The sequence below is a fragment of the Lipophrys pholis genome (genome assembly GCF_963383615.2).
Source record: "Lipophrys pholis genome assembly, chromosome: 8".
Lineage (NCBI taxonomy): Eukaryota > Metazoa > Chordata > Actinopteri > Blenniiformes > Blenniidae > Lipophrys > Lipophrys pholis.
In genome coordinates, this window is record NC_137630.1 from 2,052,103 (window position 1) to 2,079,083 (window position 26,981).

General features: G+C 47.8%; 1 protein-coding gene across 2 annotated transcripts in view; it reads right to left on the reverse strand.

Annotated features, from left to right (window-relative positions):
- flna (filamin A, alpha (actin binding protein 280)) overlaps positions 1-26,981 on the reverse strand; it is a 54,933-nt gene that overhangs the window by 27,477 nt on the left and 475 nt on the right. For both annotated transcript variants that reach the window (XM_080470526.1, XM_080470525.1), the window contains exons 2-7: positions 15,130-15,580; positions 2,671-2,922; positions 2,196-2,293; positions 884-1,031; positions 476-594; positions 329-406 (exon numbers count right to left, since the gene is read on the reverse strand). In XM_080470526.1, the coding sequence (XP_080326652.1) occupies positions 329-406; positions 476-594; positions 884-1,031; positions 2,196-2,293; positions 2,671-2,922; positions 15,130-15,499 (1,065 nt within the window). In that variant the 5' untranslated portion in view covers positions 15,500-15,580. The remainder of the gene's footprint in view (positions 1-328; positions 407-475; positions 595-883; positions 1,032-2,195; positions 2,294-2,670; positions 2,923-15,129; positions 15,581-26,981) is intronic.

Consider the following 26,981-nt stretch of genomic DNA (forward strand, 5'->3'; position numbering starts at 1 on the left):
GAACCAAAGCAATTCAATGTTCCTCTTTTTTCATTAGAATTGTGGTTGAGTTTTATGGAAATGTGATCTTTCATGGCATAGGCCACAACAAATAGGCTTATAGGTGAGTTTCAGGCTTAATGAGTCAAAAAGGGAACACAGACATGAAAGCGCGTTCACATTCAGACCCGGTTCCACATCAAAACGTGTGTGTTCACATGGAACCGTAGAAAATGTTCATCCCACAGAAATACACAGGAAGCCGTGTTGATTGGTTGATTTCAGATCAGCTGTTGATTTAAAAAGCTGCAGATCATCTCTGGCTGGAGGGAAGAGCGCGGCGGTGTACCTTGTGCATGCCGGTGACTTTGGGGGTGTAGAAGACGGAGTAGGTGCGGTTCTTGTCGTTGTTGACCGTCACCGTGGCCTGCAGAGAAATGTGAGTGAGGTCAGAGGTCAGAGGACTAGAAGGACAAGGTGTTTAAGACAGACTGACCTCCTCTCGGTGTCCTGCAGGGTCCTCCACGTAAACCAGCACCTCCCCCAGTCCTGCACTGATGGTCTCCACCGTGAACACCGCCTTCTTCATCACAACGTTCCCAACCGGCTCGATACCTGCAGAGGACCGGGGGGGGGGGGGGGGGGGGGGGGGGGGGTCAGTCAGGACTCCCTCACAGTGTCCCCTTCACCCCACCATCATTTCTCTCTGGAGCAGGAGATCCGCTGAACATTACTGATGGAGACGTCTTTGTGCTTTCAGAATGAATAACAGTGATCTGTGTGTGTGTGTGTGTGTGTGTGTGTGTGTGTGTGTGTGTGTGTGTGTGTGTGTGTGTGTGTGTGTGTGTGTGTGTGTGTGTGTGTGTGTGTGTGTGTGTGTGTGTGTGTGTGTGTGTGTGCAGACCTGGTCCATAGGCCCGAGCCTTCTTGGGGTTGAGCTTGGGGCGTAGAGGAGCCCCCGGCTTCAGTTTGGCCTTGGGGAACTGGGACAGGTAGGTCATGACAGAGTGTTCGTCCACATTGGGGTCGACGATCTCCTCTGGTGTGATCACCTGGGACACACACACACACACACACACACACACACACACACACACACACACACACACACACACACAGTTTGTTTCATGAGACATCACACGGCTCGGGGAGTCGTCAGGGAGAAGAGATCAACAGAATCTTGTTTTGATTTCAGTGAAACCACAGAGAAAAACCCCTTCCTCTGCTCAGAAAGCACCCGGGGCTCACTGGCACGCGAACCTGCCGGAGACCACACACACACACACTGAGTGTAAAACCCACAGGGGAACCAGGCTGATGGCACCAGAGCGCCTTCACAACTGAAGGCGGAAAGAACAGCAACCACAGAGCCAACTGCCAGCAACACACACACACTTACAAGAAAACCGGAGAGCATGCCCTAAATAAAGTGACACTGTTAAAGTGTCACTATTCCTTTCCTATTAAAAGCAGAGGGTCACATCATCCCAGGTTGATCAAATGCAGCTAATCTACAGTAAAGAGGTCACTGAAAGGCTGTCAGTCAAACTCAGAATGTTATGATGTATTGCTTAAAATGACTTTACTTTTACACTGTTCGTTTTATAACTGTAGTTTATAATGCACATGTTAGACTGCAGGAACTCATTTCTGCATTGATATTTATAATTCCGATCAAGTTTAAAGCTGCAGGAATAACATTCAAAATAAAATATTCTTTTGTGGTAAAAAGGTTTAACACTAATAAATATATTTCTAAACTTTGTGAGGTTAAACTTGAGCTCATTGTTGCAAGTTAAATGTAAGTATGTTTACAAATCTGAACAAACAATTTAAAGGTAATTGAATATGAAGAATTTCTAAGTTTCACTTCTACATACTAGATGTTTTTTTAAACATTTAGTTTGTTTCATTTCCTACGATGAGGTGTGTCTTAAAGATTGGCTGAAGCTCCGTCCTTCATTCATTCTGAGCCGTGAGGTGAAATATCCCACAATGATATATATGATAACCTGAAACAAATTAACAGCTTTGGATTATTCAAAGATGTGAAATTAACCCAGGAAATCATACAATTCAATACTTGAGGAACTGGTCTATAATGGAAAAACAGGATGTAAAAGTCTAAATCCAGACAGGAAGTTTTGAACTTGAGTCAGAATTTTCCTTGTGAGCAACCAGGAGTCCCTGAATCATGTCTGGGTGTGTTTGCTTACCTGAGGGATCCCCAGCCAGTCGTCGGCTTGCTGCATGGCCTCTCGGGCGTTGTCCACCGGTTTGGACTGGTCCCACTGGTCCCAGTCAGGACACAGACCTGCAGCAGGGAAAGGGTCAGTCCAGGTCAGATCCACAAACAAACTGCACGGCTCTGAAGAAAGGCGTCTCCAGGATCGGCGGGAGCGTCTTCCATCCAAACCAAAGACCCCATTTCCATGTGGCGACGCCACATTTTAAAAATGATGTCAGTTGTCAATTTGGATTGTTATTATGGTGGCTGTCAAAATAAAGGTACCAGGTTGGCTTGTTTTTACAGGGACTGTCAAAATAAAGGTACCAAGTCCAGGAGAATATGGACTGGGAGTCATGACCCTGGAACACCCCAGCAGACCAACACTAACCGGGGCGGACAGGCCCATCTCCTGCCCCCCATCTTCACACAATTAACTCACACACTCTGACACAGGGACTGACCTGGAGCACAGCTATCCACCAGCGCCCCCAGCGCCCGGCCGCTCTGCCAGTCCTTGCTGAAGTTGGTGATTGGAAGCTCGGGCAGCTTGTTCTGGATCCATCCCAGGAGTCTCTGCTTGGGCGTCTTCTGCTTCCCGTCATCTGACTCCTCATCCTCATCCCACATGGGCATGGAGATGGAGTAGTGCAGGATCAAGGTCCAGATCAGACCCAGGATCAGCTTCAGGTTCCCATCCACGATGGCTTTAGAGTCTGGAGATGAAACAGGAGACTATTAAAACAAACACACACCTCAACCCTCCAAACAAACACATGAGTCCTCAGGGTGAGAGCTCAACTCGCATCTAGAATCAGATAAACGAGGCAGAGGAAACTTCTGAGGATCACATTTCTTCTTTGATGAATGCTCAGGTTGGGTTTTACATCCGACACTTTCCCTCACGAGATGTTCTTTATGTTGCTTTCAGAGAAACTGAAGTAATTCCCAACATCGCTCTCTCACGCTGCTAACTAATCAAGACCAAACTAATGGCCACATCATTCCTACCAGAGACCGTCTGATCATCAAGTCTGCTTCAGCACAGAACAGGCATGACTAACTGGAGTTAGCCATGCCTGTTCTGTGCTGGTTTACACCCGAATCCACAATGTAATCCTGTAATGATAATGTATCCATGTGAAATTACACTCTGGTCACAGTAAGTGTTCACTGGAATCATCTTTAAATTGCACTCGTGATATTATGAACAATAGAAATGACACGTTTCTCCGTCTGGAAACACGTCTGAGTGACACTGAGTCACTGCTGCACTAAATACTACCTTCGTCTCAAATACATCTCCTAAAAACCAAGAAACTAAAGAAGCAGTTGACTCCCGAAACATGAAATTGAGTTTGTTTAAGCAGGATTCTGTTTGAATTGGTTTTCTAGGACTTTATCTTGATTACAATGTAACTGGTATCGTTTGTGATATTTACAGACTCATTTCAAGAATAAATGACATGAAGCTGAAACTATATGAAATTACTGATATAAGTAGGTCTGAATTCTGGAGCTACACTCAAAAGAATTGTTAGGCCCCGCCCACATGAGCCAAAACCATCTTTTTTCTCCCCGGGGTTCTCAAAAAACCTTCTGTCCACACCTCACCATGAACTCGGCTCAACTCAAGGCTTAAGGGCATGTAGTACATATTCCAGGCCTTTAGGGGCGCTGTGACACACCAAATACACCAAAAACACAGAAGGAGACAGAGCACCTTGAAATTTAGAAGTAGACTTCTGCTAATAGATTCTATATAACTGGGTTCTATAGGTCTATGGCCCTGCTCCTCCTCCTGCTAGCGCCAGTAGCTGCTGCAGCGCCACCTGGAGCATGTAGTCCGCCATTGTAGTTATTAGATGACATCGCGGACCGTGGTGGGGGTGAGAGGGGGGTGATGACGTCATCTTTATCCACAGAGGATGGTGTTTGCCGTCCACACCTCACTGCCGAGCCGGGCTTTTAGAATCTCCCCACTCTGGGACCACAGTTCAAAAAAATAATAATAATTTCGGGCTCCTGAAGCTCCGCCTCCTGTGAATGATCGGGCAAAAACGGTGCGTTTATGTGAACCGGCGTTCTGGTGTGGACGGTCCCTTAATCTTTCAGGAGGGTAGAAAGGATGAAGGTGATGATGAAGATGAACTGTTTTATATAAAAGCTGGTCGGTGTTTGAGCTACAGCTGCAACATCTACTAGAATCTAGAAAGACATTGACCATGTGACACCGAACTGGGACAAGCATGGAAGAATGCTTTTACTTTACATCCTTCGACTGTCATTAACTTTCTCATAGCTCCAGAGATTTGTGAGTAGATTACGTTGGATTGTGAAATCCTTCGTCTGAGATTCCACCTGATTCTCTCTCACTTTGCTCCACACATGTAGTCTCATGTTTGTTGGTTCTGAGGGAGGAATTCGTGGCGGCTCCAGGCGGAGGTGAAATGACGCAACGTGAAGCTAGTCCAGGCAGGAGGACTCGTGTGTACACGGCACAGCGTGCACGCTCGGTGCAGCAGCTGATGGTGAGCAGCGATTGTGCAGCTCCAGCTTCAGGAAAGGGTGGAGCAGAGTTAAAGAGCAGAAAATGGGCTTAAAGCGGTGCTTCTTTAAGGATCTGAGGCGAGGCGCTGATGGCTATCAAAACCCTCTGAAACAAACCTTCCATCCATTAGAAAGGCTTTTCAACCCAACTTCTAACAGCAAAAACATGAAATCACTTTGGAAATTAATGCAACTTAAACTACTGTAGTTGCTTTATTTCCAAACTCTAGAACATGAAGCCTTTATACCTAAATGAACGATCAGATTAACTTTGAGTTTTCATTGTCGAAAGAAGCTTGCAGAAATAATCCTCCGTCGTTCTCCGACCACTCGCGGAACTCTTTCCTGTTTTGAGATCAAAAACTCCTGAAACGTCGGCGTGTTTGTTGGGAAGTTTTCAGTCTTCCGGCATGAAGTCCAGTCTTTGGCTGGAAACTGTTCAGACTCAAACAAACTAAACGTCGGTCTCCTTTACTACATTCAGCAGTTTTGAAAGATTTTTTTTTCAGTGAAGAATAAAAGTTGATTTCTTAGTTTTGAGTGTTTTTGTGAGTTGGAGGCTTCAGGAACATTTCAGAACTGTTGTTGGAGGGTCTGAACGCAGTTTGGACAAGAGGACGAGGTCAGGAATGGTGGGTGGGGTGGGGGGGTGGTGGGGGGTGGGGTGGAGGAATTTGATGCATGTTGAAGATAAAGAGCAGAGGACATTAAAAGTAAGATAACGGCTGAACCGATGCACAGATCCTCACCCGACTGGAGCAGCGGGCGCAGGGTTTACCTACAGACAGAAGGACCTGAGCGACATTTCCCAGCATGCCTCAGGATGCCTGAACGCTGTGCGATGCCAACTCTCCTGATGCCTTCGGCTCAAAACCCAAAAGATCCAAAGGACCGAGCAACTTCTTGGGAATTTGTGCCACCAAAACACCAAAGTGTGGAAAAAGCCGACGCAGCGCCGAGTCTGAACTGACATCATCTGCACGCCGTTGTTATGGAAACATAGCGGACCGTATCCAATAGTCACAGGAAGCTTGGCTCCCAACGTGAATGCTTAAAATGCTTCACCTGACAGAAGGTGACCCACTTTCCTTTAAAGTTCAAACTGCCGATATGATGCTCTTTAGATTAGATTCCTATGAAATGTAAAAATCAAACCAGTGACAATGAAAGTGCGTCTGGTCGGCGTGACGTCAACCGGTGAACACATTATCCTGCACAAACAGCCGTCGGTCAGATGAAGTCATGACAACACTGATACTGAAGGAGGAGTTCAGACATTCATCCATGATGTCTTCCATTGGGCTTCTTTCTCCAGGCTTCAGGGTGAAACGTTTGAACAGCGAAGCGACGGAGGAAACGGCAGCGCAGAAAAACAAAGATTGTGAAACGGAGGTGAAGAAGATGTTGCCCAAGGAGAGAGACGGGAAACGTCTGAGGACGGAACTGAACCCTGGACCGCAGGTTGCTGCTTGCAGCAGGAATGTTCATGAGCTCCAGCAGGGGCGGGTCGGCCGGCGCCGCAACACCACCAGGGTACAGCCTGGACCAGGACCTGACCTGGACCAGGACCTGACCTGGGAGTCAGACACCTGGACCAGGACCTGACCTGGACCTGGACCTGACCCAGACCAGGACCTGACAGTCAGACACCTGGACCAGGACCTGACCTGGACCAGGACCTGACCTGGGAGTCAGACACCTGGACCAGGACCTGGACCTGGACCAGGACCAGGACCTGACCCAGACCTGGACCTGACAGTCAGACATCTGGACCAGGACCTGGACCTGACCTGGGAGTCAGACACCTGGACCAGGACCTGGACCTGACCTGGGAGTCAGACACCTGGACCAGGACCTGGACCTGGACCAGGACCAGGACCTGACCCAGAAGTCAGACATCTGGACCAGGACCTGGACCAGGACCTGGACCTGGGAGTCAGACACCTGGACCAGGACCAGGACCTGACCCAGAAGTCAGACATCTGGACCAGGACCAGGACCTGACCTGGGAGGCAGACACCTGGACCAGGACCTGGACCACATCCACGGGTCCAGAAGAGCTGCTCCACACCATCACAGACAGGAACACTCATGTGTCCAGGACAGTGATAATTGTATGATCTTAATAAACTTGTAGAGGAAGTCTTGTGTTTTAAGATTTCTTCTTCTTTCAGTTTGAAACCAGCATCAAACTTCAGTCTGGATCTGAGGAAACTCTCCTCAGGCTCAGGCCTCATACAGCCACCAGAAAATACTCCTCATATCAAATCAGTCACAAGATGACTCGTGGTTTTATTAGTCCTCAATCGTTGGCAGTAGTTTGTAGAAGTTGTCAAAGCTTTGTTCCAGTTTTGTTGTGCAGCTCCTACAGTTCTGCTATGTTGAGCCTGGACTGCTCCTCTAGTCTCTGGCAGTGACGGGGCGTGCTTTTGTTTTATTTCCAGGGTGAAGAGTGTGGTGTGAGCTGGGAGTTTACAGCACACTGCCAGCCTCCTCCTGAGTGTCGTTAGAGCAGAAATTCACTCACTTTATAAAAATCTCTACCAACTCAGTTCCTCCAAACACGAGAGCCACGGGCATGCGAAGAATCCGTCAGCATTCTCGGTAAACCGCAGCGGAATGAGCCCGGAGCCCATATACGGACACAGTCTGCCTTGGACCCCCCCCATTAGCCCCCCCCTAAGGCCGCTGACTCACAACCCCCCCACTGTGTGTGTGTGTGTGTTGAAAAACTCCCATGACTCACCCGTTTGGCTTGTTGATGTGACAGAGCCCCCACCCCCCTTGATGATGTCATCAGGACCTTTGACCCATGACCTGATCTCAGTGTCGGGGGTGGGGGGGTGGGGGGGGGCACATCTGGAGCAGATGGTCCTGAGAGCAGTCTGGTGTCCTCACTAACATTTTATGAAAATCCTCCAAACACCAGGTTTAAAGACTTGTGGTCAAACTGTTGACCGTGTCCTCTCACTGAGGACAGCTTGACATCAGTATCTGCAGAGTTTTGAGGCGATGACTCCTCCAGTTTGTCTTGTGAACATTAACATGGCGTGTCTTTCCTAAGAGACAACATCCAAATTAAATCAGCACACGAGTCTGTGACCTGCAGCGCCGAGGACATTTCTTTCTATAGAAAAGCTTCAACTTTTACCAACCCTGCATGAGAAAACCCCTTTACACTGTGGTGGTGTTGCACACGCGTTCAGAGACTCCTTCTGCAGCTTGAGGTGAGGAATCAAAGTGTTCTGGTGAGAAAGGTTGAGTTTGGCCTCTGCTGGATGGACATGGATGAAAACAAAGAACCTGAATTGTCTTTTACTGCCAACGATGCAAATTAATGTTTAATGTACGGTTTGCGTTTTGTGCTTTCAAAGCAATGTTCTAAAAACAATGTCAACAGTAGAAATGCTGAAAACGATGTAGTTGCCTGCTAGGCCACTAGTGGGTGCTGTTTGTTCCCTGTTGCACGTGTGCTTTCTTTACAAAAACAATCTGCGATCAACATTACTAATGGCAACATTCTTGTGGACAGACCACCAAGATGGATTGTTATCCCGGTGACTGTCAAAATAAAAGTACCAAGTCCAGCAGTATATGGACGGAGTCATGACCTCACGGAGAAAAGGTTGTTCTGATTGTCCAGATACTCAAACATGAGCAGTAGCAGCATTTCCGCCATCCACACAGTGATGGAATCCGTGCGTTTCCAGAAAGTTGCTTTTTTGTGTTTGTCTACATGGCAATGGAGTGTTTTTCAAAAGTTCCACCATGAGATTCGTTTTCAAATAGTTTCCAAACGTTGTGTTCTCAGTGACTGTGTGCAGCATTGTCGTGTAAACAGACACCCGAACCGCTGCAAAAGTTGTGTTTTCACTTGAAAAGTGCCTGGAGTTTATCGGAGCAACACAGAGGACGTCTCACACTCGTTATCTCACACTCTCCTTCGGTTTGGAGCCTCAAACATCCAGAAGCTGGAAACTTTCCTGCCCTCAAATCGAGGCACTACTACACTTCCGCCTCTTCCTTTCTACCGCTTCCAGTCATGCTCCCCCCTCCTCCTCCTCCTCCTCCTCCCCTTCTCCTCCTCCTCCCGTCCTCAACGCAGAAAAAAGTTCCCCCTGGTTTTTTAGCCTTAAAAGGGCAGAAGCAAACTGGATGTTGGCCGGCCTCCCATTACCCAGTCTCTGGTTACAGACTAGGAGGGAGAGGGAAGGGAGGAAGGGAGGGAGGACGGAGGGGGGAGGGGGGGGAGGATGAAGGGCCAAGAAAGACAGAGAAGAAAACAAAATGAGGAAAAAAGTGCTGCGTGTGACATTTTTAAAAGCCCACACTGTGAGATAGGCCGATGTGAGCGAGGAGAGGAGCAGATAGACGAGGGGGGAAACAAACGGAGGGAGGAGGGGTGAAAGGAGGGCACAGCATGGAGCGAACGAGGAGGGCTGATACATGCCATGCGGCTTTAATCAGCAGTTTGTTTCCTGGAAACATCACAGATTGTTCTCCGCCTGGTAAATATGATTCAGGTCTGGAAAAAGCTGCTCCCCTCCAGATGCACCTCCGGCCGGCCGCCGACTCTGGAGGTGAAGTCCTGGATCCTAACAGAGCTGCAGAGAGCGACCTGGACCCGGGTGGAGCCTCTACAAGCCTCGACAGTAAAACATGATGTCCCAGCAGTTTGTTCAAATAAAGAAAGAAATGCTTGTAAAGTCTGATCAGAGGCCCGGGGCATCTTCCAACTCTGATGTAATGCAAGAGGGGCAATAGGAGCGTGCTGAATAGGAACGTGCCCTGAGGTACCCCCCGCCCCCAGAGCCCCCCTAGCAGGCGCACACCGGAAGTCATGCCAGTGATAAAGAGCCGACAGGAAGTGACACCTCTAATTCTGCTATCTGACTTTCTGACCAGCACTCCATCGCTCTCACTCCATTTTTATTGTTTCTGGAAATGAAGATTAAATTTGGCTCATCAGGTTGAGACAGAAGATTCATTCTCCACCATTAAAATACATGCGCACTAAAATCTATTGTCATGATATCAAAATGTGCAATAAACATACCGTTTCACAAAAGACTGACCCAAGATGAGCGGAGTGAAAAAACAAAAGCTCACCTAGGAGTACATTAACAAGAAGTATATCTGTCATATTGCCACTACGTCACTCAGAAATAACAGATTTCTCTCATATTTAGCAGAATAAATTCAAACCGTATCATAAAACTTGGTTTCTTCTTTATCAGTATGGAAAAAAAATAAATAAATCACTAAGACATTTATTGAATGAAATTAGTTAAAATCATAATTTTTTGATTAAAACATTCAACACATGCTGTATATTTCTCCCTTATTTCAGTCAGAACAAAGCTTGTCCTCGTGTCTCACAGTTTGGAGAGTTATTTGGGTCTTGTTGTGGGTCAAAGGTCAGCATGTTTAACCGACATCAGGCAGATAGTCCAGCTGTTTGAGGCAGACTGGATGAGTCAGAACGTTATAATGAAATACTACGAATGAGACAATAAACCTAAACTCTGCTTCGATATCCAAGCAGACGTTTTATTTAACTGGAAATCATATATCAGTAACAGATTTTGTTCTAAAACATCAATGACTTCAGAGAGTAAGTCTGTTCTCCCTCCGGCCACCAGGGGGCAGACTACATGAACAAACCAGGTCAGAGACCGGGAGTATATACAACCCACGAATAACAAGAAACATGGAGATTAAATAACTATCCATAAAAAAACTTCAGTAGACGATCTCGAGCATATTAGCCTCCGAGGTCCGTTAGTCCGTTCTCAGTCATCCTGGGACTGAGAACAGACTAACGGACCTACGAGGCTCGCAGTAGAGTCACTAGAGAGGCTGTAGAGTCACTAGAGAGGGGCTGTAGAGAGGAGCTGTAGAGTCACTAGAGAGGCTTTAGAGTCACTAGAGGGGCTTTAGAGTCACTAGAGAGGGGCTGTAGAGAGGAGCTGTAGAGTCACTAGAGAGGCTTTAGAGTCACTAGAGGGGCTTTAGAGTCACTAGAGAGGGGCTGTAGAGAGGGGCTGTAGAGTCACTAGAGAGGGGCTGTAGAGTCACTAGAGAGGGGCTGTAGAGAGGACCTGTAGAGTCACTAGAGGGGCTTTAGAGTCACTAGAGAGGGGCTGTAGAGAGGAGCTGTAGAGTCACTAGAGGGGCTTTAGAGTCACTAGAGGGGCTTTAGAGTCACTAGAGAGGGGCTGTAGAGAGGAGCTGTAGAGTCACTAGAGAGGCTTTAGAGTCACTAGAGGGGCTTTAGAGTCACTAGAGAGGGGCTGTAGAGAGGAGCTGTAGAGTCACTAGAGAGGGGCTGTAGAGTCACTAGAGAGGGGCTGTAGAGAGGACCTGTAGAGTCACTAGAGAGGAGCTGTAGAGTCACTAGAGAGGAGCTGTAGAGTCACTAGAGAGGGGCTGTAGAGAGGCTGTAGAGTCACTAGAGAGGAGCTGTAGAGAGGCTGTAGAGTCACTAGAGAGGGGCTGTAGAGAGGAGCTGTAGAGTCACTAGAGAGGAGCTGTAGAGTCACTAGAGAGGAGCTGTAGAGTCACTAGAGAGGAGCTGTAGAGTCACTAGAGAGGGGCTGTAGAGAGGACCTGTAGAGTCACTAGAGAGGAGCTGTAGAGTCACTAGAGAGGGGCTGTAGAGTCACTAGAGAGGGGCTGTAGAGTCACTAGAGAGGGGCTGTAGAGAGGACCTGTAGAGTCACTAGAGAGGAGCTGTAGAGTCACTAGAGAGGAGCTGTAGAGTCACTAGAGAGGGGCTGTAGAGAGGCTGAAGAGTCACTAGAGAGGAGCTGTAGAGAGGCTGTAGAGTCACTAGAGAGGGGCTGTAGAGAGGAGCTGTAGAGTCACTAGAGAGGAGCTGTAGAGTCACTAGAGAGGAGCTGTAGAGTCACTAGAGAGGGGCTGTAGAGAGGCTGAAGAGTCACTAGAGAGGAGCTGTAGAGAGGCTGTAGAGTCACTAGAGAGAGTCACTAGAGAGGAGCTGTAGAGTCACTAGAGAGGAGCTGTAGAGTCACTAGAGAGGAGCTGTAGAGTCACTAGAGAGGAGCTGTAGAGCCACATGTGGCTGCACAGTTGCAGGTTAGAACCCTGCTCAAGCCGACACCAGAGCCATCAGTAGGTTTCTAACAGTGCAGCTTCTCACCTTTGAAATCCCGCTGAAATAAAACTTTAAGTTGACGAGGTTCACAGATGAAATGCTACATGCTAACATGGCTAACACTTCCTGTGTCATCCTCGGGAGCAGGACGGCTCTGCCTCAGCCTGCAGGATGAGGAGCTCACACAAGGAAAGAAGTGCTGAGGAGCCGAAGCATCAGCAGAAAGTCCTCATTAACCAAACGGACTCCACCTGCTGAGCAGCACATCTCAGGTGGACGTAGCTCCAAACAGTGTGAAGCACACAGCCTGGGTAGAGCGATCCACTCTACACGTCATGGAATCAAACTAATCATGAAGGATCAGAAACAGCATTTACTCATTGTGTACAGGACTGAACGCAGCTCTATCTGCTCTATATGATGTATCTGCTCTATATGATGTAAGTGTTAACGAATCCCGACACCGAATCCACAAACCTGACGTATGAAAACAAGTTTCTAAAGATATTTTATATCTTGTAATCTTATAAGGCCTCAAGAACGTCATGGTCACAGTGGATGTTCCTGACAGCACAGGGCTGTTCTAGATCAGGTCATTTGGAGGGCAGACGGAGGGTGGAGGGTGGAGGTTTGACAGAGGGTGGGTGGTGGATGGAGGGCAGATGGAGGGTGGAGGTTTGACAGAGGGTGGGTGGTGGAGGGAGGGTGGAGGTTGGACAGAGGGTGGATGGTGGATGGAGGGCAGACGGAGGATGGAGGTTTGACAGAGGGTGGGTGGTGGTTGGAGGGTGGAGGTTTGACAGAGGGCGGATGAAGCTTGACACTGTGGAGCTGCTGAAGGTGGAGGGATTCTTCCTACCCTCCTGTTTCACTGACGTTCCCTGCTGCTTCAGCTGACATGTTACTGATCAGAGTTACTACATAAAGATAAAATGCAGGAGCTGATGAAGACGGACGTTTGTCATTTTGATGTGAAGTTTGAAAAGGAGGAGTATTTTAATCATCTCAAGCTGCTCCACCCTCCAGAACAACCCACTGTGCTTGTGGGAAGTTTCCAGTTTGAAAGCATTCAAATTGTAATTCTCACGTTGCTATTGAGCAGGGTTAGAGTTTCTCCACAGCGAGGAGGACGTGGAGGACATAGAGGACGTGGAGGACGTGGAGGACGTGGAGGACATAGAAGACATAGAGGACAGCATCACCAGTTTGTGGATTGTTGTGTGCAGCTCCTGTTCAGCTTCAGTCTAGTGGATCTGGGTGGAGTGAATAATGAGCAATTCTTCACGACAGTTACCACCCTGCATTTCCACCCTCCTCCATTTAGAGCAAAGAAGCAGAAGGGAGGTGAAATGTGGAGCGTCCACCCAGAAGACAGTCTCTCTGTCTCTCTCTCTCTCTCTCTCTCTCTCTCTCTCCATCAAGCTTTATGATGGAAACAACTGGAGAGAGTTTGGTCAAGAAAACACTGAAACGACTGAAGGTGAAAGAAATGTAGAAGTGAAAGACGAGGCAGCCGGCATCACCGAGAGGAGAGGAGAGGAGAGGAGAGAGGAGAGGAGACACACCCAGGCAGCAACACTCACCACAAATTACCAAAGAAAGGAGGAAGTAGAGAGAGAGAGACTCATCTTCAGATTACATGACTCAGAAGAACACACACACACACACACACACACACACACACACACACACACACACACACACACACACACACACACACACACACACACACACACACACACACACACACACACACACACACACACACACACACACACACACACACACACACACACACACACACACACACACACACACACACACACCTCCATCAAAATGAACACTGGAGATATTTATCAGTTTATAAACCTGGATTCTGCTTTTCTCTTCCTACAAACTTTGTGGTTCAGACCTGGTTCGGACCGGACCAGATCTGGTTCGGACCCTACCAGACCTGGTTCAGATCTGGCTCAAACCTGACCCAAAATGGTAGAATTCCATGGCCATGCTGTCTGCAACAAGGAATCTATGTAGTTTTCCAGCTCAATCCAAACAGTTTTCCAGCTTTCTAAATGTATAACTTGTGTATATTGTACTATTGACTTTCAGTCTTCACTGTTTTATACTTTAAAGTTTTGGTCAGAAGATGCATGGAACGATCTACTGAATTCTTCCTGTGGCTCATTCATGAACCCAAAACACACGGGACATTCTAACAACTCTATCTACAGTCATGTGATCCAGAGACTACTGCCATCTTCTCTGGGCGCTACGGAGCTAAACAACATAGAAAACCTGTAGTTTTCCTGCACAATGAAAAACTAGAGTGAAAATTCATCGGCTTCACGTCGGCTGAGCACATTGGAGAACCAAACCCGAGCCCACTGCACGACACAGCACAGACAATAGCCCTGTGTGTGTGTGTGTGTGTGTGTGTGTGTGTGTGTGTGTGTGTGTGTGTGTGTGTGTGTGTGTGTGTGTGTGTGTGTGTGTGTGTGTGTGTGTGTGTGTGTATAGAATCAGCTCTCCCCTCCTGCTTACATGCAGGCCCACAAAGTTTTTGCAGATTGAGGAGCCCAGATCAGCAGGATGGGTTCGATTCAGTTCGGTTGAGATGGGGTGGGGGTGGGGGGGGGGGGGGGGTGGTGCGGGGAGGAATGTGGACAGCTCCAGACAAAAGCAGCTGGGAAACGCCTGCCATCTCGATGGAAACAGCTCTGAAGCGGAGTGTGTGTGTGTGTGTGTGTGTGTGTGTGTGTGTGTGTGTGTGTGTGTGTGTGTGTGTGTGTGTGTGTGTGTGTGTGTGTGTGTGTGTGTGTGTGTGTGTGTGGTGGACGAAGCGGCTCCAGTTGGTAAAAGAGCTTCTGATTCCTAAGATGTTTTACTTTCACAAGCTGTTCCACTAAAGACCATCAGAGCGATAATCACTGATCAGACCTTCTTTCTTTGGAATCACGGAGACCAGCTTGGTTCACTAAGGAACCAATTTAAGGAACACAGCGACTTTAGAGTGGAAAGAACCGACGCTTCATAACTCCGCTTACTGAGGAAAGGATCGACTCTGCTGTGAGAGCTGAACCGCCCAGCTCCGCAGCTCCGCTAACTTTGGATTTTGCGCTCGCAGGAGGAGAAAGTGCGTTAAAGTGTGTTTGCGCACAGGAGGAGCGTCGGTCTGTCCGCTGGTGCGTCACAGCGGCTGACAGCGGCGCGCGGGGACGCACCTGGAGCCAGGTGCTCATCACCATCCATCACCTACCTATGGACACCAGCTTGATGTTCTCCTTGTCCAGGAACTCCAGCGCCACGGACACGTTCTCCAGCTGCATCTGGCGGAAGGTGGGCCTCTGGTTGTACTTCCTGAACATTTTCTTCTGGCTCAGGACCTCCAGCAGCCCGATGAGCCGCAGCCCGTCGCCCAGGTCCGTCTGCAGGTTTCCGAGCCGCTTGTTGACGCATTTCAGGTGCTCGTTGCACCAGCGCGTGAAGGTGTTCTGCTGGATTTTCTTCCACGGCGCGTCCTCGGCCAGGTCCTTCTCCGTGGCGGGCATTTCTGCGTCCTTGTCCGGGGAGAGAGCGTTGGGAGCGGGCGCGGCGCTCTGGTGGATCCGGGGGTGGGAACCACTCATTTTTATGGCCTCGGCTGTGAGTCGGTTCGCTGGATTTTTTCTGGGTGGAGTCTGCTCACTGCGTCTCTCTCTCCGACCGCTCTGCGCACGGGACAGAAGAAAGAGAGGAGTTACCGGACAGCCGCTTATAGCCCCGCAAACAGCGGCAGGGGGAAGTAGGCGGATAACAAAGGAAAGGGAGTCCTTCTGGACCGAACTGCACCGGGACCAGGCTGTCAAACATGAGGCCCGGGGGCCCGGGCAGACCCGGCCGGTGGTCAAGTCTGAGGCCCGGGGGCCCGGGCAGACCCGGCCGGTGGTCCAGTCTGAGGCCCGGGGGCCCGGACAGACCCGGCCGGTGGTCCAGTCTGACCCCGCGAACCTCCAAACCAATAGAAAACCATTTCAATCTCTACATTGTGAACTTATGACAAGTTTATGGATTTAGAGAGGTTGAAACATGTTGGTGTGCTGATGGGGTTTGTTCTGTATGAAGTGTGTTCACGTGTGTTTTCATCCAGTCACACATTTAGAGTGTTAAAAACCTTAATATATAAAAACCTCACAATCTGTGTTTGTCTTCCAAAACTACATTTTCAGAATGATTCATCCTGCAAACTATTAAATCTGTAGGTTTCATCTTTTTAAGCTCATTTTAGGAAGAATTTTTCCAAAAGAATGTCCACTGTGGCATTCAACACTTTATTTTCATCCTGTTGTCAAAACCACTGTTGTTAATAAAGTGTTTAAACACATTACGATGGAATCAGAATCTTTATAAGAACTGAACATCCTTTGAGGGTGTAACACGTTTTTAAGAAGTCTACAGCTTCAGAGATGACATGAGCAGCTCCTCATCAGAACAAATGAGTAAGAACACAAGTTAAAGTAAACCTGAAACATTTCAAATCCGTTCTACATCATAACCATCCCTATTATGTTCACTTTCATGATGAAAAACAAACAGCTGACAGATAGATACGATATTTAAACACACAATGATATTAAATATGTGATAAACATCAGTAACAATAAAAGAGTAAAACAGAATAGGCCTAAAGAAGAAAAGGTTTAGAGCAGCTATTTAAAACTTAGCAGGGTTTCCTGCCTTGAATGAGAGATTAGATTAGATTAGATTAGATTAGATTAGATTAGTTCTCACATCTGTGCCAAACAGATGATGTGAACAAACGTCTGAAGTCATAGTTTATTTTCATGGTCACATTTTCTCAACAGAGTCAGAATCTTTCCATGACGTTCAGAACGGTGACACACAGACAAAATCCAAATGTAGTAAAATAGTGAAGTAAAAAAAGCCCTGATTTCTTTTCTTAATTACTTAGAGGATTAGAGCCACAACATCTCTTAGAATTTGTCCCAGAAAAAATAACAGCTGAATTCTAAAATCAAATCTGGTAAGCAGGTGTCATTAAACTATTCTCACTTTAAATAGATATTTTCATTAAAGAGCAGTTTGTTTTAGCACTAACTTTATCTTTTTACCTCTGCATTTGTATTTAAAAATCCCAAACATGTGGTTGAGTTGTGAGGCAGAACATAACGTCTGATCATCTCAGACTGTTCGGATCAAAAAGCCCGTGAAGGCGTCACATGAGTCTTCATTGTTGATGGAACCAGAGGAAAGTTACCACAATAAAGCCCGAATCAGGAGTGGCGAACAGAAAACACACTGACATGACTGAATAAAAGCTGATCTCTCACATAGTGATCAATGTAAAATACAAAGAGCAGCGTTGTGGTGGAGCGCTCCGCTTGCTGCTGAATCAGAGTGTAAAGAGACGGGGGTTTGACCCCAGGAAGGAGAACTTCCTGTGTGGAGAGAACATGTTCTCCCTGTGCAGCTGAGGCCTTTTCTCTGGCTGCGCTGGCCGGCTCCTGCAGTTAAAAGACATGTTTGGTGGCTTGTCTTCAGATGTGTGTTTCTCAGATTGCTGATCCAGAGAAAGCAGATGAAGAGGTTGAGGGTCTCTGTGAGGATGTGAGCTCCTCCGGCTGCCGGCAGCTGAAGGGAAACTCCTCAGGGTCGCACGCTGCTCTGTTTGTGTCTGCACCGTGGCATTCAACTCTGCTCAGCTTTACTTTCTGGGGCTTTCTGATTATTTGTGGAGGAGTTTTTCAGCATTAACCCTGAATGTGACGTCTGTGCACTCAGTGTGTCGTTACAAAGGTTACCGAGTCAGACCCTGACCCAGGTGCTGATCCTCCGGTACTGACCCAACAGATCACCAGGAGCCACTCTTCTCCTGCAGCTCTGTCAGAGCAGTCAAGTGTCTTCCTCCATGGGAAAGTTCAACACATCAATAAGTGGAGCTGGCATTGAAGTCCTGTCAGCCGATTGGAGGACAACCTGTGGCACCACCTGCTGCACCACCTGCTGCACCACCTGCTGCACCACCTGCTGCACCACCTGCTGCACCACCTGCTGCACCACCTGAGCCCCGTTCAGATTGTTACTTTACCACCAGCTTCCTATGATTTACTTCATCATTTTCACAAGAGTTCAAACGAATTGGAAATTGTGAATGATAATGTTATGTGAGCCTTCCAGCATTAACCCCGCCCACTTCAACGGACAGCAGAGGGCCAGAGGTCATGTTACACTACGCATGGCTGCAAGAAGGAACCTGCATAGCAGACTCTCACTGTTTTAAATCATGTTATAATTAATCTGTAAATCCCCTGGAAGCTTCCAGACACAGACCAAATACTGCAGTACCACTGGGAGTCATGATGGGGCAGTGTTTAGATGAACAGAGTCTGGGGGTACGTCCGAATTGTCCCTCCTGTCTCCTTCTCTATCCACGTCTCCTTCACCCCGGAAGTGTTCTGTGTGGCGGCCATGATAAGGACTGTCTGAATTCTCAATAAGCAAACACCTCCTAGCACCTTTCACTAACTCCTTTAGGAAGTCTCCTAACACCTTTCCTAACTCCTTTAGGAAGCCTCCTAACACCTTTCCTAACTCCTTTAGGAAGCCTCCTAACACCTTTCCTTAACCCCGTGATGTCATCCAGGGGTTCAGGTAAAGTCCATAGATAAGGAGATAGGAGGGACCCTTCAGACGTACCCTGGGACTCCTGCTGACACCATGTTTGTTATCAATGACTCTTCTAATTGCAGAAAGAAAGAAAAAAATAAACTCACTTCTTCTTGTCTATAGCCAGTATGTTCATGCAGAGCAGCACCCTCTGCTGGATGCATGGGGTATAAAGGCCGTTATTTACATACAAACATCTAAAAATGCCCTTTGTGTCAAAGTCTTGTGTTTATCCACCCTGTTCTTGACTTTTCTGCTCTTTTCTCGATTTCACTTGGACATGACGTCGACCTTACTGTCCCCTGTGATAATTACCATCACCACTAGAGGGAGCAGTGCGTCTATGCGTATGCATATTTGCGTAAATCCATATTCCAGGAGGATGAGCCGCCTCCACAGCCCTGATATACTAAAGTGTCACTGTAAAACAAACATCACATGATGACTGTGGATTCCTTTCCTCTCTGTGATCTCAGAGATGTGACTCTGCAGCTTTTTGTCTAAATAAGGAGCTCAATGCCACGAGCCATCAGGAAGGCTTGGCCTTTCAGTGTGTGTGTGTGTGTGTGTGTGTGTGTGTGTGTGTGTGTGTGTGTGTCTGGTCTGAGGAATGCCTCTCAGCTCCATAACAACCATCCAGCCCCCTGACTTAATAACAGCCCAATTAAAAACAAACAATGAATGTGATGCCGGCGCTGTGGACCAGGAGTGATCAGACACTCAATGAGCTCAACAACAATAGAAAAGTCTGTAGATCCCCTCAGCAGGTCATTAGCGCAGTTTTCTCAACTTTTATAACTCATCTTTAAATGACACTAAACATTCAACCATGCGAGAGCCGAATGAGAGGATGAAGAGAAGTGAGTAAAGCAGAAGTATGAAGGAAGCTGCTATCGTTCCACAGTGGCTCGCTGTTTCACTGTTTCTCCAGATAAACTGGGTAAAACACACACATCACACACATCCAAACAAAGTACTCAGCCCAGCTCGGGATAGTTGGCTGGCTCCCTCTAGTGAGTACTCACCAATCTACAAGTCATCACAACCTCCTTCTCATCTCTCTCTCACTCTTCTTTGACCTTTTCTCTCTCTCTCTTCTATTTTCCTGCATTTTGTCAGCTGAACCTCCTCACATGTTTCATGCTGCTCTCTCTGTGTATTCCAATGCAGTACGAGCTGCTCTGGCGGTGCTCAAGGTCTTATTCTGGCCTTTGTTTCAACAAGCATGTGTGGGATGAGCAGCAGAGCTGAACTTGCAGGTTTCAGCCACGAAGAATATGCAAAATTTTCTCTGCAATAAAAACAGTCAACTGTCAATGTCAGTGTTCAGTTTCAGACGGTGGCGAGATGAGATGGTTGAAGGACTTTATCTCCATATGTCTCTGTGGGACGTCACAGTGTCCTTTATCTCCATATGTCTCTGTGGGACGTCACAGTGTCCTTTATCTCCATATGTCTCTGTGGGACGTCACAGTGTCCTTTATCTCCATATGTCTCTGTGGGACGTCCCAGTGTCCTTTATCTCCATATGTCTCTGTGGGACGTCATAGTGTCCTTTATCTCCATATGTCTCTGTGGGACGTCCCAGTGTCCTTTATCTCCATATGTCTCTGTGGGACGTCCCAGTGTCCTTTATCTCCATATGTCTCTGTGGGACGTCCCAGTGTCCTTTATCTCCATATGTCTCTGTGGGACGTCATAGTGTCCTTTATCGCCATATGTCTCTGTGGGACGTCCCAGTGTCCTTTATCTCCATATGTCTCTGTGGGACGTCCCAGTGTCCTTTATCTCCATATGTCTCTGTGGGACGTCACAGTGTCCTTTATCTCCATATGTCTCTGTGGGACGTCATAGTGTCCTTTATCGCCATATGTCTCTGTGGGACGTCACAGTGTCCTTTATCTCCATATGTCTCTGTGGGACGTCCCAGTGTCCTTTATCTCCATATGTCTCTGTGGGACGTCACAGTGTCTCTTCTCCACACTTTAAGCCTTGAATCCAGAATGTGGACTGAACCCCACAGTCCTCCAGTGTTCAGATTCCAGTGTTTCTGACAGTGAGCAGCAGTCTGAGACCAGAGAACTGAGACCAGCGCGCTGAAGGCCGCCACACACCACAACCCAACCACTCCGCTCTGCTGCACATCCCCCAAATGCATGTTCCTTACAAATGTGACACCGATGAAAAAGAAAAGAGGCAGTGGGATAAAATGTATACTCAGCAGTAAAGTAGTAATCTACCAAACACACACATGCCTTTGTTATGTTTTGAATATTGGACTTTCCACTGCCCAGGTTCTCCTGATCATAGAAGAGGATCTTTCACACTGCAAACAGCAACAGTCTGTTCTTTGGTTCCTCATGGTTCCTGCATACTGCCTCACCGTCCCACACCAATCCAAAGAACTGAGGCCAGGACAGGAAGTCTGCTGTGAGCAGCTCGACCAAGAAAACACCAGTTGAATCGCAGCCGACAACAATGTGAGTCGACGTGATCACACAAGAATAAACATGAACGGAACCTTGCTGCTGTGGCATTTATGTGTTTGTAAAGAACCCCCCCCCCCCCCCAATGACTGATCAACACCAGGGTGACTGAAGATGAAATTAAACCAATCAGCTTCACTTCATGTTGAGACTTTTAAACCTCCAGAGCTGCTCAGTGATTGGCTGAAAGTCACTTCTGCTTTGTGGTGTTTCTACCAGATGAAGACAAGTTCTGATTATTAACTCTTTATATGGTCAGGTGTTATGAATAAAGAGGTTCTGGATTAATGTGTGTGTGTGTGTGTGTGTGTGTGTGTGTGTGTGTGTGTGTGTGTGTGTGTGTGTGTGTGTGTGTGTGTGTGTGTGTGTGTGTGTGTGTGTGTGTGTGTGTGTGTGTGTTAACCTGACTTCACTCGATCAGCTCATTGAGATTAACAGGTCTAAAGATTAAAGCATGTTGGTTTTAGTAAAGTCCATCCAGTCATTCATCATCGACTTTATCCAACTCAGTGTTTAGCTGACCACTGGTGGAGGCAGGGAACACCTGGACACACACACACACACACACACACACACACACACACACACACACACACACACACACACACACACACACACACACACACACACACACACACACACACACACACACACACACACACACACACACACACACACACACAGGAAAGAAGAGCTTAGATAAACAAATCCAGGTCTGATTCTGTTATTCCACATTCTGCACATCAGGAATTCTGCCAAAGTTTTACAGCAGCAGCAGTTTTAGGCTTCATTTCCTGGATCAACAGAATAAAAGAAAAACAGCCTCCTGGACCAGGAGGAGTCACCCACTGCCACCCACTGCCCCCCACCATCACCCACTGCCCCCCACCATCACCCACTGCCCCCCACCATCATCCACTGCCCCCCACCATCACCCACTGTCCCCCACCATCACCCTCTGCCTCCCACGGCCTCCCACCGTCACCCACTGCCTCCCACCATCACCCACTGCCTCCCACCATCACCCATCGTCACCCACTGCCTCCCACCGTCACCCACTGCCTCCCACCATCACCCATCGTCACCCACTGCCTCCCACCGTCACCCACTGCCTCCCACCATCACCCACTGCCTCCCACCGTCACCCACTGCCTCCCACCATCACCCACTGCCTCCCACCATCACCCACTGCCTCCCACCATCACCCATCGTCACCCACTGCCTCCCACCGTCACCCACTGCCTCCCACCGTCACCCACTGCCTCCCACCATCACCCACTGCCTCCCACTATCACCCACTGCCCCTCACCATCACCCACTGCCTCCCACTATCACCCACTGCCCCTCACCATCACCCACTGCCCCCACCATCACCCACTGCCTCCCACCGTCACCCACTGCCCCCACCATCACCCACTGCCCCCCACCATCACCCACCATCACCCACTGCCCCCACCATCACCCACTGCCTCCCACCGTCACCCACTGCCCCCCACCATCACCCACTGCCTCCCACCATCACCCACTGCCCCCCACTATCACCCACTGCCTCCCACCATCACCCACCATCACCCACTGCCTCCCACTGCCTCCCACCATCACCCACCGTCACCCACTGCTTCCCACCATCACCCACTGCCTCCCACTGCCTCCCACCGTCACCCACTGCCTCCCACCATCACCCACCGTCACCCACTGCCTCCCACCGTCACCCACTGCCTCCCACCATCACCCATCGTCACCCACTGCCTCCCACCGTCACCCACTGCCTCCCACCATCACCCATCGTCACCCACTGCCTCCCACCGTCACCCACTGCCTCCCACCATCACCCACTGCCTCCCACCATCACCCATCGTCACCCACTGCCTCCCACCGTCACCCACTGCCTCCCACCATCACCCATCGTCACCCACTGCCTCCCACCGTCACCCACTGCCTCCCACCGTCACCCACTGCCTCCCACCATCACCCATCGTCACCCACTGCCTCCCACCGTCACCCACTGCCTCCCACCATCACCCACTGCCTCCCACCGTCACCCACTGCCTCCCACCATCACCCACTGCCTCCCACCGTCACCCACTGCCTCCCACCATCACCCACTGCCTCCCACTGCCTCCCACCATCACCCATCGTCACCCACTGCCTCCCACCATCACCCACTGCCTCCCACCGTCACCCACTGCCTCCCACCATCACCCACTGCCTCCCACCGTCACCCACTGCCTCCCACCATCACCCACTGCCTCCCACTGCCTCCCACCATCACCCATCGTCACCCACTGCCTCCCACCATCACCCACTGCCTCCCACCGTCACCCATCTCGTGCCATCAGCCACAGGCTCGACTCAGGAAGTGGAACCTCCGACCGTGAGGCGGGGCTGAGGCAGTGAACCACAGACACAGACTGCAGCTCCTGCAGACGGTGCGGTGGCATCCGGCGGCAGTCGGAGGGTGAAAGTAGGACAAGATGAGTGAAATGAGGACGGCTGTGGTCGGTACCTGCTTCCTGCTCTCCTCTATGATTCAGCCTGGCTGCTTCACTCTGTCCTGAAAATCCAAACCAAAACAGAAAGATGACTCTGCATCGGGTTATATTCACATCAGCTGAGTTACTGCAGCTAGATTAGATCAACCTAAATAGCATAAAAGTGATTACATGTGTTATTCCTGATAACATTTCAGATAAAATAAAAAAATAAAAAGAGTGAAACTGAGACTAAAGAAAGCAGGCTGTCTCTTCGCCACACGTTCACACTGGGACTCAGTAAGTTGGACCCTGAGCTGTCGATGGTCATTTGCTTCAGTCAGGATCAGTTTCCAGCAGAAGAAATGATGAAGCTGGTGTCAAATTACACACACTGCCTTTCCTTTAGCCATTTTCATCTCACCTTTTCACTGCACATGTAAAGAAAGAAGTCCTATAATGAACAGGACAAGACAAAGAAACATCATCTGTAAATTCTAAATCTTCTAAACTAGATTCCACATATATAATATGACCTTTTCAGAGGTTTTATTCAGATTGTAATCAGGCAGGTTCCGTGACCGTGAACAAGCAGCACATGAAAGCTTTGGCAGTGTTTGTGTTACAGAAAGATCTGAAGGTATCCAACTCCCCCAGTGGTTCAGAAACAGGAATGTTATGACATCACTGCAGAATCACAGGCCAGAAAAGTTTGGAAACAGCTCTGAGAAAAGGGCACATACCAATCGTTCAACCTCATTACCAAACAATAATCACTCCACTTGTGTCCAGTTTTACTTCACAGCACTGAACTACGGCTCGTTAGGTTGATGATCCGTGACGCTTCAGTAGAACTCCAGAGTCCTAACTCCAGAGTGACACGAAGGTTAAAGACGTCCCTCGTTATGTTGGACGAGACATTTTGATCGTCTGTGTGAGAATCGGCGTTTCACATCGCTAAACCCCGTTTACACGTTTCAGCTGAACGTCGTCGTCTTCGCTTTTTTGTTTGAGAAAAGTTTTGATAGAAAATCCCTTCACACTGAAAATGAGAGCTGCATTCCAGGCCACTAGCTGGTGCTGTTGTTCATTTTAGTAGTGAAAGCGCACACACACACACACACACACACACACACACACACACACACACACACACACACACACACACACACACACACACACACCAGGTTGGATCTCTTCTCCTGAGCCACATGTGGCTCCTCAGCTGCTCTGTAGTGGCTCCCTGAAGCTTTGACACACTTATATAGAATAACACGTTCATCTTACTTTATTTTCACACCAGACTCATTTTCAGGTTTAAAAAGGTCAAGAGCAGCTCAAGTGGATAAAAATAGCAACAGAAACAACATTCAATATTAATATTATTATTATTATTATTATTATTATTATTATTATTATTAATAATAATAATAACAATAATATTATTATTAATATTATTCTTATTATTATAATAACAACAATAATAATATTATTGTCAATATTATTGCTATTAATAATAATAAGAATAATAATAACAATATTAATATTATTATTATTAATGTTATTACTATTGTTATTATTATTATTGTTATTATTACAGTTGTTGTTATTGATATTATTATTATAGTTGTTGTTATTATCAATAATTATTGTTACTACCACTACTACTAATAATAATAAAAGTGCATGAGCTGAGTTATCCTTGTTTTCACAGTTAAACATGTTCTGCAGCTCCAGGGGAGTTTGAGTCAGTAGAAAGACCTGGTGAACTGACAGTGCTAACCACTGCACTGTTATGACGCTGCTTTTCATCTGGTTAATAATATTCTACTGACCTCTGCCGGTCAGGACCACCGACGGGCCGCAGGCCGGACATGTCCGAGCTGAGAAAGTGATTCCATACAGGATATCAGTGAGTCTGTCGACACTTTAGGTTCACCAACAGTTTTTCTTAACCTCGTTCAGAGAAGGTTCAAACTACGAAGAAAGTCTGAGGCTGTTTCTGTTTTCACCTCCCGCTGTCACTCCAACAGGAATCTGATATGTTGTGATCGTAGTGCTGTTTGGATTAACACGCACTGAATTAACCTGAAGGAAGACGGAGACTCTGAATCTGACCCGATGATTTTACGTCTCGTCTCTCCAAACAGAAGAAAGTCAAAGTCTTGGTTCTCCACTGAGGTTGATTAATCAACAATCCTCCTTCCTCCAGCTGTGTCCGCCCAGGCCCTTATTCAGACCCAACATAGCCCACACCACGGCTCTGCAGTCATTTAGTGCAGAACAGGAAACAGAAGAAAGCTGCTGAACTCTGCTGTCAGTGTGTCTCCTCCCTTCAGACTTCCACACTCCAGTGAGGTGTTTTTTAACCATTACTGATCATATATTACCTGATCTGCATTTCATTGTGTTCTCATGTGGACCAGACAGAACCTACTGAAGCTCACAGTTTCATCTGTCTTCACTGTGGCAGCCTCTCCTCACGCCACCGCTTTCCCACCGGGCAAAGAACAGGTGAAGAGATTGTTCCAATAACATCTGAGTGGTTCTTCTTGGTTTACTAGAGAACTTCTCACAGTGTGAGGGGATAAAGAACGTGTGTTTAGAAAAGTATTTACCGTTCTTCCTTCAAGTCTTTGTTTTTGATCAGGATCTATCCTCTTTTGAAAAGTGCCTCATAACTGAAGATGTTGTTATAATTAATGATTAAAAATACCACAATTGAATAATTCCGATCCATTTTCAAACACAATACAAAGTTTGCATCAAATATCTATTTTATACTTGAAAGGATCTGAAAATAACTGTTCTCATCACTACTATTGAACATCTTGAACATCAGCATTTGAGCAGATTTATTCTTCACAGCAGAGTATCAGCTCAGGATGCTCCATCTCAACAACGCCAGTTCTCCACAGCGGCCGAGTCCTTCAAGGAAAAGTCTTTCTCAATAATATTAAGTTCTATTTCTCATTTGTCCTCACTGGGTTTGAGATGATTCATATTTTAATATAATTTACTTCATTTTGCAGTAAAACCAGCTAACGTGTTAGGATTTCTGTTGTATAGAGATTAATATATTATCTTTGCACTGGAGCAAAAATGAACCTGACGAATCAGACGTAAGAGTGAAGAAAAAGTGCATTAAATGTGAACATTGGCAGAATTCTCTGTGGCCCATCGCCGCGCCGCGCGCGCCCCTGCGGCGTAGAGCCTGCATCCGGCGGGGGGCGCACGCGGCCACCTCTGTGCCCCCCAGTAATAAAGCGGCTCGTGTCCGAGTGTTACCTTATTTGGTGTGAATCCCCTAATTGAAGCAGCGGAGAGGAGCTGAAGCTGCGGCTGCTTCAGTGGCAGCACATAAACAAAGTTAAAGAGGAGGCACGGTGTCACGTGGATGAAGACGCATCCAGAGCGCGAGCGCAGCAAACCGACCAACCGACTGATTGCCTGAAGCGCCGTCAGTCCAAGAAATCAATGATCACCAT